General features: G+C 48.8%; 1 protein-coding gene across 1 annotated transcript; it reads right to left on the reverse strand.

Moving 5' to 3' along the window:
- Positions 1-9,353: 9,353 nt before the first annotated feature.
- On the reverse strand, positions 9,354-10,746 carry Rpp25 (ribonuclease P/MRP subunit p25). Its single transcript, XM_075965771.1, has one exon. The coding sequence runs from the start codon at positions 10,547-10,549 to the stop codon at positions 9,950-9,952; it is 600 nt and encodes a 199-aa protein (XP_075821886.1). The 5' UTR covers positions 10,550-10,746; the 3' UTR covers positions 9,354-9,949.
- Between the last annotated feature and the right edge of the window lie 1,936 nt (positions 10,747-12,682).

Here is a 12,682-nt window from a genome sequence, read left to right on the forward strand (position 1 = left end):
TGCCCGGGCTGGCCCTGAACTTACTCCTCCCTAGCAGACTTTCCATCTGCCTGCCTCTGCTTCTCAAGTAGATGGGATTACAGGCTTGTGGTACTAGGCACAGCAATGGCTTGTCTTCTTGTAGATGGACTTTTCTTTCCCACCCCTGCCAGTTCCCAGATAACCAACACAGAGACTTAATATTAATTGTAATTTCTAGACCAATAGCTCAGGTTTATTACTAACTAGCTCTTACAAATTAAATTACTAGTCCATTTCTATTTTTCTATTAATCCATTTTTTTAACTTTTTTTTTTGATTTTTTCGAGACAGGGTTTCTCCGTAGCTTTTGGTTCCTGTCCTGGAACTAGCTCTTGTAGACCAGGCTGGCCTCCAACTCACAGAGATCCACCTGCCTCTGCCTCCCGAGTGCTGGGATTAAAGGCGTGTGCCACCACCGCCTGGCTTAATCTATTTTTTTTTTTTTTTGGTTTTTTGAAGCAGGATTTCTCTGTATAGCCTTGGCTGTTCTAGGACTCAATCTGTACACCAGACTGGCCTTGAACTCACAGAGATCTGCTTGCCTCTGCCTCCTGAGTGCTGGGATTAAAGGTGTGCACCACCATTGCCTGGTTATTAATCCATTTCTTAAATTAACCCATTTTTATTAATCCTTAATTCTGCCATGTGACATTACCTTTCTTTCATCTTGCACCTCCCGTATCCTCTCCACGTCGTGGTGGTGACTCCTCTGACTCCACCTTCCTTCTTTCCAGTGTCCTTAGTTTGGTTTTCCAGCCTAATCTTATCCTGTCCAGCTATTGGCTAGTCAGCTTCTTTATTAAGTCAATCACGGTATAATTTACATAGTGTCCAGAAGGATTATTCCATAGTACCTTCTGTGGATATTTCATATAAAGAAAACCACATAATGTGGTATTTGGCTTTATGGGTCCCTCCCCCCCTTTGTTCCAGGGTCTTACAGGCAGATCTCCAGCTTCAGTCCTCCTCAGTCTACTCTAAAGGATGAGTTGTAGGTGTGAACCACCTCTTTAAAGTCCTATCTGTAGATGCTGCTACATGTTATGGTACTAAGGGTTAGGATTTCTTTCTTTCTGTTTTTTTTTTCAAGACAGGGTTTCTTTGTGTATCTTTGGCTGTCCTAGAATTCACTTTGTAGACTAGACTGGCCTTGAACTCACAGATATCCACTGCTTTTGCCTTCCAAATGCTAGGACTGAAGGGGTGCTTCACCATGTCTGACATAGGGTTAGAATTTCCACACAAGAATTTTGGAGGAATACTATTTAGCCCATAATATAATGTTAATCTGTTCTCACTCCTTGCCCTGGCAGGTTTCTATTCCATTGCATTGTTGACTGAGGTTTCTCTCCTGCCGGTTCCTGCAGTTGTTAAGTCCCAGAGAAATCACACAGAGGTCTACATTAATTAGAAACTGATTGGCCTAGTATCTCAGGCTTCTTATTAACTCTTATAACTTATATTAGCCCATAATTCTTGTCTGTGTTAGCCAAGTGGCTCGGTACCTTTTTCTGCGAGGCAGTCACATCTTGCTTCCTCTGTGTCTGGGTGATGACTGCAGACTAAATCTTTCCACTTTCCAAAACTCTGTTCTCATTGCCCCGCCTATACTTCCTGCCTGGCTATGGTCAATCAGCATTTATTTAAAATACAAGTAACAGGGTTCAGACCACTGTCCCACAGCATTACATCAACATACTAGCTGGAAATTTTTGTGGTTTTGTTGTTGTTGTTTGTTTTGTTTTGTTTTTGATTTTTCAAGACAGGGTCTTTCAGTGACGCCCTAGCTGTCCTGGAACTTGCCCTGTAGACCAAATCTCGAGCTCAGAGATTTGTCTGCCTCTGCACCCTGAATGCTGGGACTAAAGGCATTCACCATCACTGCCCAGCTTGAAAAAAATTTAAAAACTATGTTTATTTATTGGGATTGGAGTGCCACAGCTTGCATGGAGGTCAGAGGACAACTTTCATCGTTCAGCCCTCTTCTTCCACCTTGGGAGGGAGGGGTACGGTGTCAAACTCAGGTCATTAGACTTGAAAGCAATCACCTTTTCCATGGAGTCATCTCTCTGGCCCAATCCACTCATCATCTGATGGAGAGTCTGGTTATTCCCACTGTGGGGCTGTTATGAATAGGGTGGTTTGAATAGTCATGTTTACATTTTAATGTGTTTTAGTTTATTGCAATTGTAGAAGTCAGCATAATTTCCATGGTTACAGATGCTGAGAAGTTCTATCTTGAAAGCCAGAGGCAAGACAAGAACATATTATTGCTACCACTTGACATTGTTCTGGATATTCCCACCAGCACATTTGGAAACAGTCATCTGCACATTGTGTGTGTGTGTGTGTGTGTGTGTGTGTGTGTGCGTGTGTGTGTGTGTGCGTGTGTGTGGACACGTTTCCAGTTCTTCTGAACATACGTCTGAAATGTCACATGAGCCGTTTAGTAAGTGTTTAATTTTCTAAGGGACTGACTGGTACCAAAACAGCTGCTCTAGTCTGAAGGTTGCACTATCCATAGTAATATACAGAGACACACATTTGCGCTAGAGCCAAGTCTTTGTGGTGGTGCGCTGTCTGAGCCAGGTTCTACTCCCTCAGCTTCTGCTCAGAAACAGGACCTGGAGCACACAGTTTGTGCTTGGAGTTCTTTTTTTTTTTTTTGGATGTTTTCCAACAACTTTTATTTATTTTTTTTTCTTTTTTAAATTTATTTATTTATTAAAGATTTCTGTCTCTTCCCCGCCACCGCCTCCCATTTCCCTCCCCCTCCTCCAATTAAGTCCCCCCCCCCAGCCCGAAAAGCCATCAGGGTTCCCTGTCCAAGGAACCCCCACCACCATCCAGTTCTAGTAAGTTGAGCATCCAAACTGCTTAGGTTCCCACAAAGCCAGTGCGTGCAGTAGGATCAGAAACCCATTGCCATTGTTCTTGAGTTGTCAGTAGTCCTCATTGTCCGCTATGTTCAGAGAGTCCGGTTTTATCCCAGGCTTTTCCAGACCCAGGCCAGCTGGTCTTGGTGAGTTCCCAGTAGAACATCCCCATTGCTTGGAGTTCTTTTGCTCCCCTGTTGAAAGGTTTCCATCCTGTCTTCCAGCTCCCTAAATGAGCTCAGAGCCTGTCTCTCCCAGAGCGACCTGTAGAGGGCAGCTCAGAGCAGTTCTGCAGCAATGAATTTCTCTATGGAAATGGGTATCAAATCATGACTGAGGACTGGTGGTGTTTTCAGCGACAAGCTGCTTGCCTAGCAGGTATGAAGCCCTAGATCCAAGCCTGGAACAGAAAACAGAATAAAACCCCCAAACCGTCGAGAAGTGCTGGCGCACACCTTTAATCCCAGCACTCGGGAGGCAGAGACAAGTAGATATTTGGATTTGAGGCTAGTTTAACTTATATCTTTAAAAAATAGATTATGTTTACTTATTTGAAGGAGGGCAGTTTTCTCCTTCCACCATTTGGATATCAGGAATTAAACTCAGGTAGTGAGGGTTGCCAGCAAGTATCTTTACCGGAGGAGCTGTCTTGCAGCTCCTTAACATGAAAAGAATGAGTTTCCAGTTTAGGTCATAATCACAGTCAGTCCCCATTGATTAGGCATTCAACATGTCTTTTGGGCGCTGAAGAGATTGATTGCTCAGTGGTTAAGAGTACTTGCTGCTCCTGTTGGAGAACCTGGGTTCAATTCCCAGCACCCACATGGTGGTTCATGACTATTTAAAACTCTAGTTCCAGGGAATCCAACACCCTTCTGACCACCATGAGCATCAGACATGCATGTGGTGTGCATACATGAACATAAAGTAAGTAAATTTAAAGCAAAAACCCATGCCTTTTGGAGGGATACAAGTTTAAGCATACACCTGTAATAATCTATTTTCCATGGTGACCCTGCTCCAGATGAGCTAAGACAATTGTGATTGAGTTAGGGGCAGATCTGGCACTGTCTATGGGGTTGGGCAGCTGTGAACTTTAAACATAATTTTGTTTATTATTATTGTTATTATTATTATTGTTGTTGTTATTAACGTGTGGCTGTGGGTATATGCTGCATGTATGCAAGTGGCTCCAGAGGTCAGAAAAGGTTATGGATACCCGGCAGCTGGTGTTGCAGGCAGTTAGGAGCTGGCCTGCATGGGTGCTGGGAACTGAACTCAGGGCGCTCTGGAGTAACAACATAAACTCTTAGCTGTTAAGCCTCCTCTCCGGCGCCAGTGATGGATGCTAATGTGACAGCTGAAGAACCCGGCTCAACAAGTCCCTGTTCATTCACTTCACGATGCTCTAATGGCTTCTTAAGTGCCAGGAAGTGGACAGGGCACAAGCAAATGGGATTCATTCAACCACACGCATATGCTTTTAGCACGGTGACTGGCAGGCTCGCCGAAAGAGCGCGCTGATACAGATCACACAGGGCATAGCTACAATTGTTCTATGAGATTCAGTCCTGTGGTGGATTTTATTTCCTCCCTCCCTCCCTAACTCTTTACTAATTTTTTTATTTTATTTTGATAGACTTGTTTATTTTTTCAAGACAGGGTTTCTCTGTGTAACCTTAGCTGTCCTAGAACTCACTCTGTAGACCAGGCTGACTTTGAACTCAAAGATCCACCTGCCTCTGCCTCTTGAGAGCTGGGGTTACAGGTGTGCACCATCACCACTGGGCAGATTTATTTATTTTTATTTTATGTGTATGAGTGTTTTTCCTGGATGAAAATACACCACATGCATGCCTGCACCCATGAAGGTCAGAGATGGTGATGGACCCCCTGGAACTGGAGTTAAGGACAGTTGTGAGCTGCCATGTGGATGCTGAAGCTGAACCAGGTCCTCTGCAAGAGCAGTACATGCTCTTGTGCACTGAGCTATTTCTTCAGCCCCCCCCCACTTTTTTTAAAAACAAAAACCAAACTTCTTTGGGGGGGGCTTGAACTCACAGAGATCTACCTGCCTCTGCCTCCCAAATGCTGAATTTCAAGACCTGTGTGACACTACCACCTGGCCACCGTAGTAGGTTTTGTTGTTACCTGCTTGTACATATACATTACTATGTTTTTATTTATCCTCCTCACCACCACCACCTTTTTGTTTTCTTCTGAGACAGGGTCCTACCATATAGCCTAGGTTAGTCTCATACTCACTGTGCAGGTTAAATTAGCCTTGACCTCCCCAACCTTCTTCCTCTGTCTCCTGAGAGCTGGCATTACAGGCATGCATAAACAAGATTGGTCATAAGCTATTTTTCTTTCTCTGCAATAGATTGATTTGTTGTGGTGGGTTTTTTTGGTTGGGGGGGGGCTGAAGCAGTGCTGGATTATTCTGTGATCTGACCACCAGCCACACCTTGTTCCTAGACCGAAGCAGTGCTGGACTATTCTGTGATCTGACTATCAGCCACGCCTTGTTCCTAGACTGAAGCAATTCTGGATTATTCTGTGATCTGACGACCAGCCACACCTTGTTCCTAGATGGAAGCAGTGCTGGATTATTCTGTGATCTGACCACCAGCCACACCTTGTTCCTAGACTGAAGCAGTGGTGGATTATTCTGTGGTCTGACCACCAGCCACACCTTGTTCCTAGACTGAAGCAGTGGTGGATTATTCTGTGATCTGACTGCCAGCCACACCTTGTGCCTAGACTGGAAGACAACACAACAGAACAATGAAAGTGAGCTGGCTGAATAAAAGCCTAAACGGAGGTCCACCACTCATCTGACCTTGTATTACATGCTTTTATGTTCCCAAATGGATTTTGATTTTGTGACCCAAGTGTCACAGGGATGGAGGCAAGCACCAATCTGGGGGAAACACCGTCCTGCAAACATAGCTACCACACCATCATCATCAGAAGCAGCATATTAGTGACCCTTCAGATTGTGCTTGTTGACACTCCTCAAAGGGAGGGCTGGGGTTCCTTACCAGATCTTTCACTTGAGATGCCATACCCTCCCTCCAGCACCTCTTTCCGGGGTGTGCAGTCTGCTCCCAGCTGCATGTGGTCTCATGGTCTCAGCAGGTGTTGGAGTGTATAGAATGTATAGATTAATTGGAGGAGGAAAGGCCACACGTGCAGTTATGGAGAAGTTGTCATCCACGATTAAGGGGAGACTTTTCAGTTGTGTGGCTGCTGGGGCTCACTCACATTTCTGTAAGTGACCCCCCCCATCCGCCCATGTTCTGTAAGTGACCACCCACCTGTTGCGGGAGGTCCTTCTGCTCCTCCAGCAAATAGCGCTGTACCAGCCCATTGGGGTGTGGTCTCTCAGTGGCTATTGGCTGGAGGAGCAGAAGGACCTCCCACAACACCCATCCACCCATGTTCTGTAAGTAATCCCCCATCCGCCCATGTTCTGTAAGTAACCCCCCATCCGCCCATGTTCTGTAAGTAAACCCAATAAACTAATTGGTTCTCCAAATTAGACTTGGGTGCACTCATCTCAGTGGTCTTGGCTGGTACTCTATCTGGGATGAGTAGATGTGTGGTGGTTTGAAAGAAAATGACCCTCAAAGGGAGTGGCACAATTAGGAGGTGTGGCACTGTTGGAGGAAGTGAGTCACTGTGGGGGCGGGCTTTGAGGTCTCTTTTGCTCAATGTGACAGTCAGTTGACTTCCTGTTGCCTGTAAGTAGGAGGCCTCTTGTTTGTTCCCAGCTGTGCAGCCCCAAAATAACCACACAGGAACTGTATTAATTAAATCAATTAAATCACTGCTTGGCCCATTAGCTCTAGCTTCTTACTGGCTAAATCTTACATCTTAATTTAGCCCATTTATATTAATCTGTGTATTGCCCCGTGGCTGTGGCTTACTCGGTAACATTCCATCCAGCAACTGTCTCTGGAGGGGCTGCATGGCTTCTCTTTGACTCCGTCTTCTTTCTCCCAGCATTCAGTTTAGTTTTCTCCACCTAGCTCTACTCTGCCCTATCAACAGGCCACAGCAATTTATTTTTTTAAAAGATTTATTTATTTATTATGTATACAACATTCCTTCTATGTGTGCCTGCAGGTCAGAAGAGGGCACCAGATCTCATAGGTGGCTATGAGCCACCATGTGGTTTCTGGGAATTGAATTCAGGACCTCTGGAAGAGCAGCCAGTGCTCTTAACCACTGAGCAATCTCTCCAGCCTGGCAATTTCTTTATTAACCAATGGTATTCACAGCATACAGAGGGGGAATCCCACATCATAGCACTCTTAGCTCTAGCACATCTGTCTGCACACCACCATGCTCCCAATCATGAGGATAATGGACTAAACCTCTGAGCTGTCTCAATTAAATGTTTTCTTTATAAAAGTTGCCATGGTCATGGTGTCTTTTCACAGCAATAAAACCCTAAGACAAGATGGTTGTTCACATCTACTAGGGCAAGTTTACAAAACAGGCCAGTGCTGGAAAGATGGAGGTCTCACAAGAGAGACTTCCTTTCTCTCACTTTACCACCAGTCCTCCCTGAGGTGGACACTATCTCTGAGGTGTTCTATCCATGCCCTCTCCTTAAGCCAGGGCTTCTCAAGTTCTCACTTCAGCCTCTGTGATGGGGAGGGAGGAGGTACAGAGACATGAGCCCTTCCTTTGGAAACTGCTCAAGGGACAGCGAATCAGTAAGGCAGAAGTGGGAGTTTATGAATGTGTACCAAGTGATGAGTTAACACATTCACGAAAAGCCTGGGAATCAGACATGCTGGGTTTGGGTGGGGATGCAGGAAAGAAAGCCATTCATGACTTGGTTTCCTTCAAGCTAGGTTTCTGAAGCTAGAGGAAGCATGTCCTTCTTGTCCATCTCAGGATGTGACTCTAGGCTGGAAGGAGACTCACATGCTATCCAAAGAGCCTCCATAGCCTTGCCTTCCCGACAAACCTAACAGACTCTGCTTGCATAGTCCTGGAATCAGGGTAGTCATTTAGACAAGTCTTCCATAGGTTTCTAGCATTTGAGACTTCTAAATCATATCTTTAACTTTAGAAGCCTTGTAGTCCAGGGTACCTCTGTTTCTTGGATATTTGACTGTTTTATGAGACACTTTGCCCAGGCTGGCCTCAAATGCTATGTGTAGCCAAGGATGATCTTGAACTTTTGACACTCCTGCCTCTACCTCCAGAGTTCTGGCGTTACAGGCATATGCCACCATGGCAAGTTTATGTGGTACTGGGAGTAAAAAAGGAGACTTTATACACTCTAGGCAAACACTCTACCAACTGAGTTACATTCCCCAGCCCAGTTTTCATTCTTTCCATGTCTCTTGCTCCATCTCTGAGAGGGGCCAACAAATACATCTAAATCCCTTGGCTCTCCTTAGAGGTTCCTCAAGAACAAGAAATCAAGCTGGACAAGATACACACCTGTAATCCCAGCACCTGCGAGGCTGGGGCAGGAGGGTCAGGTCCTGGGCAGCCTGCATTACATAGCAAGACCTCCTCTAAAAATAAATAAGTCAGGGGGGAGGATGAAGGCAATAGATTGCACAGTCTGGATGACAGGACTCGGTGATCCAAAGCACAAGCAGAGATATTGGAAGGAGAGAAGAGGTCTCCCCAAGGAGCCCCTCCATCAGCGGCAGGAGCCAGCCTCCTCACCAGTAGGATTTATTTCAGGGTTCTGCAAGCACAGTGACTTACAAACGTACTCTCCCCCATCTCCTTTCCAGAGGTGCTGAGTTCCGCGGGGTGGCATCTGCTCTGAAGATTCTGAGCTACATGCTGCACAGCTCCCCACTCCCAGCACACCCCCACCCCCACTGGCTTGGACTTGGGCAGAGAGGCATCGGAGGCCGTTATCTCTCAACACACAGCTGTGCAGGGCTGGAGGCAGCAGCTTATCAGGGAGCCTGCAGTGATTCACAGCCCAAGCTTCTCTGCTGAATAGTAATTTCTAGCAGTGGATTTGTGCTGTCTCTCTCCTCCCCCTCTCCCAAGGGTGTGCTGTCCTTTTGCAGAGAGAGGGCAGTGAAGGGGAGCTCCTACTCATGAGGCTTTGTGCCTGCCTTCTGGGTAAGGATGTCTACCGGGAGGAGGGTGCAAGGTTAGAACCTTAGCATGGTCCGCCAGCCTTGGCAGGCTGCCTCTTTCAGCACATCCGTGCTCCCCCTCCTTCCCCTCCCAGAAAAGCAGCAACATTGCTTCCTTTCTCTTTGTGGGGATGCAACAGGGACACAGACCCCCGCCCGTTCCACCCTAAGTCCCTCCTGCGACATTTTGACACTGCCCAGTTTCCGTGTCTGACATTAAAGACTCCAAAGGCTAATACGGCTGAAGGCAAGCATGCCAAAGTGGTTTTTGTACAGGCGGGTGGGTAAGGGGAAAAAAAAACAATACTGGGGAACAGAGGCATTTTCATGTTTGTTTTATTGGAAGCAAGACTCCACCAGCAGGACTCAGGGGAGGAGGCAATGGAAAGTTTTGTCCTGGGTCTCCTCTTTGCCACCATGCAAAAGGGGGGATGCTAAGAGAAAGGAAAGCTAAAAAGGGGAATTTCCGGGGGGTGGGCAGAATAGGGTCCCAACATTTTCAGCTTGGCCACCCTCAAGGAATCTGCTTCACAGCTTCTGCCCTCAGTCAACAGCAAGGATGACTTCAAGATTCTCAACCCTTAGTCTTCATGCAAACTGGGTGCTTTTAAAGCCTAGGTCCCCAAGAAGGCTCAAGAGTCTCACTATCCACCATACTTCCCTCGAAAAAGATCCTAGTAAGGCCTACAAAAAGTGGGGGTGGAGTTCTGTGGCTACAGGTAACACGCCCCACAAAGTTTCCTCGAACTTCAGGGATTCTCTTGCCATTCCTGAGCTCCATTTCCGGTTGCCTTAGGATCAGTGCTGTCAATCTTCTAGGAACACGGACCCTTGAAAACCCAGGTGTGAATGGTGCTGTGGATGTAGGAGTGTTGAGGATATAAGATCCAGCAGGTCTCGGTGGCTCAGAGCAGGGAGTTCTCAGGCAGTCGGGTCCTCATTCTCAGCCCCTGGCTCAGGCTGAGACCGCTTAGCGGTGCTTTCTCCAGCAGCCGACTCCCCCAGGCTCCTCTTGGACGTCGACACCGTAGGAGGGGACGAAGGACCTGGATTGAGGTTCGGAGGCTGGTAGCCAAGTTGTAGTGGATCCAGTGCGTCCTTGGAAAGTAGGATGGCCAGGCTCGGCACATTTTTAAGTACACTGAGACTGGCGGCCGGATCTTCAGGCGTCTGACCCCGCGTGGGCCCAGGCGGGAGGCTCTGCCACACCTCGCGTACGCTCCGGTAGCGCAGCCGCGTGACTTGGTGTAAGCCCGCCAGGCGGCGCTTGAGGATCTCGGCGCACGTGACGGTTTTGGTGGTGGCTCGGCCGCAGCCGCTGAAGACGATGGCGCGCGTGGCTGGCTGCGCCATGCTGGCGGTGGCGAAGGCCAGTAGGTTGCGGATCTTGCTGCCCTCTTTGACCCGCATGTGTACAGCACCAGGCGCTAGATCTGCGAAAGGGCCCGAGCTCGGGCTGCCACCTTCATCACCGTCCCCCGCCGGCGCCTCCTCTGAGCGCACCTTACGGAAGTTCTCCATGCGCCGTCGTCGCTGGGATCGCAGGTTTTGCCATGGGGTCGCCTTAAGCCCGGGGCTGCATGGCCGCGGGTCGCGCCGGGCGACGGCCGGCAGAGGTTGAGATGTCGGCACCGAATGGAAGCTGTTCAGCTCAGACTTCTACTGGGTGGTGCAGCTCTACTCTGCGCCCTCAGCGCCTTGTGCTCCGCGCCTTTAGCCAAAGCTCCGCCTGGGAGCCGGAGAGGCCCCGCCCCTTGATCCAGGCCCCGCCCCAACTCTGCGTGACTTGTCCGAGTCGCAGCCCCGCCAGCCTTCGGGATCAAGCGCTGGTGCTCAGCCTCCAGGGTCAAGGCGCCAGGCGTGATTTGGGAGGCGAAGTTCCCCGAAGTCACCACCAGTCCTCCCTGAATCAGCCCTCACATAGGAGCAACCTAATTAAAAACTATGCTTGAGGTGCAAACGGCGATTCAAACCTGGCCCCCGAGTCTTGCAGGGTTCCAGCTCAAGGGCATCCCTAGACCCCACCTAGGTAAGAGATTTTCGGACCACCTCCTGGGGCCTCGCCCCTCCAACCCTCTAGAGACCCCCACGCCCCCCAGTATTTTTGTCTCAAGGACAGCCAGTGCTTGGTCAGCAGGATGTAGGAGGCGTTGACTGCCGCTACTCGCTGAGCCTTTCTTGGGCTCAGACCGCTACGTCGCGGCATGATCCTTAGAGACCCAGGTTTCAGCCTAGCCCCTCTTGACCAGGCCTCCAGGCTCCCGGTACCCTCACACCCCTGAATTGCAGAAAGTGATGCGCTAGGCCAACCTAAAGTGAATGGGAAAGAGAACAGGAGATCATTTCTGACAAGGCGTTTGTTCTTATAGTCGTGCCTTAAAAGTCCTGTACTAGAGCCGCACGCATTCTCATCTGCCTGGCTCAGTCCCTGAGAATGCCAATTCCTCACTTCCAATCCCAGGTGGAATTTCTTGCCAGTCAGCCTTGGCTCCTAGAAATCCTGAGGGTTGTTTTTGCTAAAAGGAGACTGAGAGAAGGTTTTGAGAGATGGGAGGCAGGGTGGAGTGGAAGCTTTGGGGGAATTTTGGGAGTGTTGGGTGCCCTCTGGAAACTCCTTAGAACCTAAGTAGAAGCTCCGGCTTTGCTGCGAAGTGAGACGAGCAATAGAAATCTAAGGCCACGGACGAAGGACTGATGGGAGGAAGCAATTTAAAAAGGAGTGACCCTCTAACCCAGGCCTGATACCATGCCCTTAGGTTTCCAGCCCGGCTTCCACAGAATGCAGGAAGCCAGACGGACCTGTTAACCTGTTACCGCGGCAAAGGAAGAGGCACCTAGGACTGTAGGGAGCAGGTGATCCGGAAAGTATCAGTATCGTGAGCATGGTAGTGCCCGCAATGAGCACAATTTTGGTCTAGATATAGGACTGCCCAGTCCCCACTCCGTTTCCTCTTAGCTATCTATGGTGACAGTTCTCGGCCTCCCGCAACTCAGAACACCAGGTTCCCCATCCCTTTTTGGAGCGTGTCAGCAGCACCTGGACCTTTTTTTCTTCAGCGTGAGTGACTGACTCCAATCTCTTGCTCCCACCCTAGGAGTGTGCCCCGAACTGGAACTCTGGCCTGCACCCAGTTCTTGCAGGCTTCACCGGGAGGAGCAGGTTCGGGAGGCACCGCCTTGGGAAGACACCAAGACTGCAGAGTACGCGGGTCACAGGCAGTGGCGGGCCACGAAATCAAGGCAGGAACCTGAAACCGGGAACTGATTGAAAAAACCACCAGAGAATTCTGTTTGCAGCCTTGCTCTCCGTGGTTGTGTAGCCTACTTTCAAAGTCTGGTTTCGGATTGGCCTGAGAAAAAGTTCCAGAAAGACTATGTAGGAATGGGCTAGTTGGAAAAGAAGCGAGCTCTGCATCCCCGGGAGTCAGCAAGTCTGGGTTAAAATAACTTGGAGGAGATGTGGACAGGACTCTGTAGTTTGAAAGACCTGGGGGCTGCGGGTTTATTCCGTGAGGAGGAGGCGGTTGTGCCTCCACCCAAGCTGGCACTCAAGGACATCGCCACCCACTCTCAGTACCACCGCTACCCTTGCCATAGACTCCCCCGTTCTCTTTTTTCCGGAGTCTGCAGAGAGGGAAAACGCAGAAAAGGCCC

This window comes from Microtus pennsylvanicus, chromosome 3 (assembly GCF_037038515.1).
Source record: "Microtus pennsylvanicus isolate mMicPen1 chromosome 3, mMicPen1.hap1, whole genome shotgun sequence".
In the NCBI taxonomy this organism is placed as follows: domain Eukaryota; kingdom Metazoa; phylum Chordata; class Mammalia; order Rodentia; family Cricetidae; genus Microtus; species Microtus pennsylvanicus.

Bases quoted from the DNA above. Each gene is read 5' to 3' on its own strand.
- Rpp25 (XM_075965771.1), bottom strand. From the start codon at position 10,549: ATGGAGAACTTCCGTAAGGTGCGCTCAGAGGAGGCGCCGGCGGGGGAC.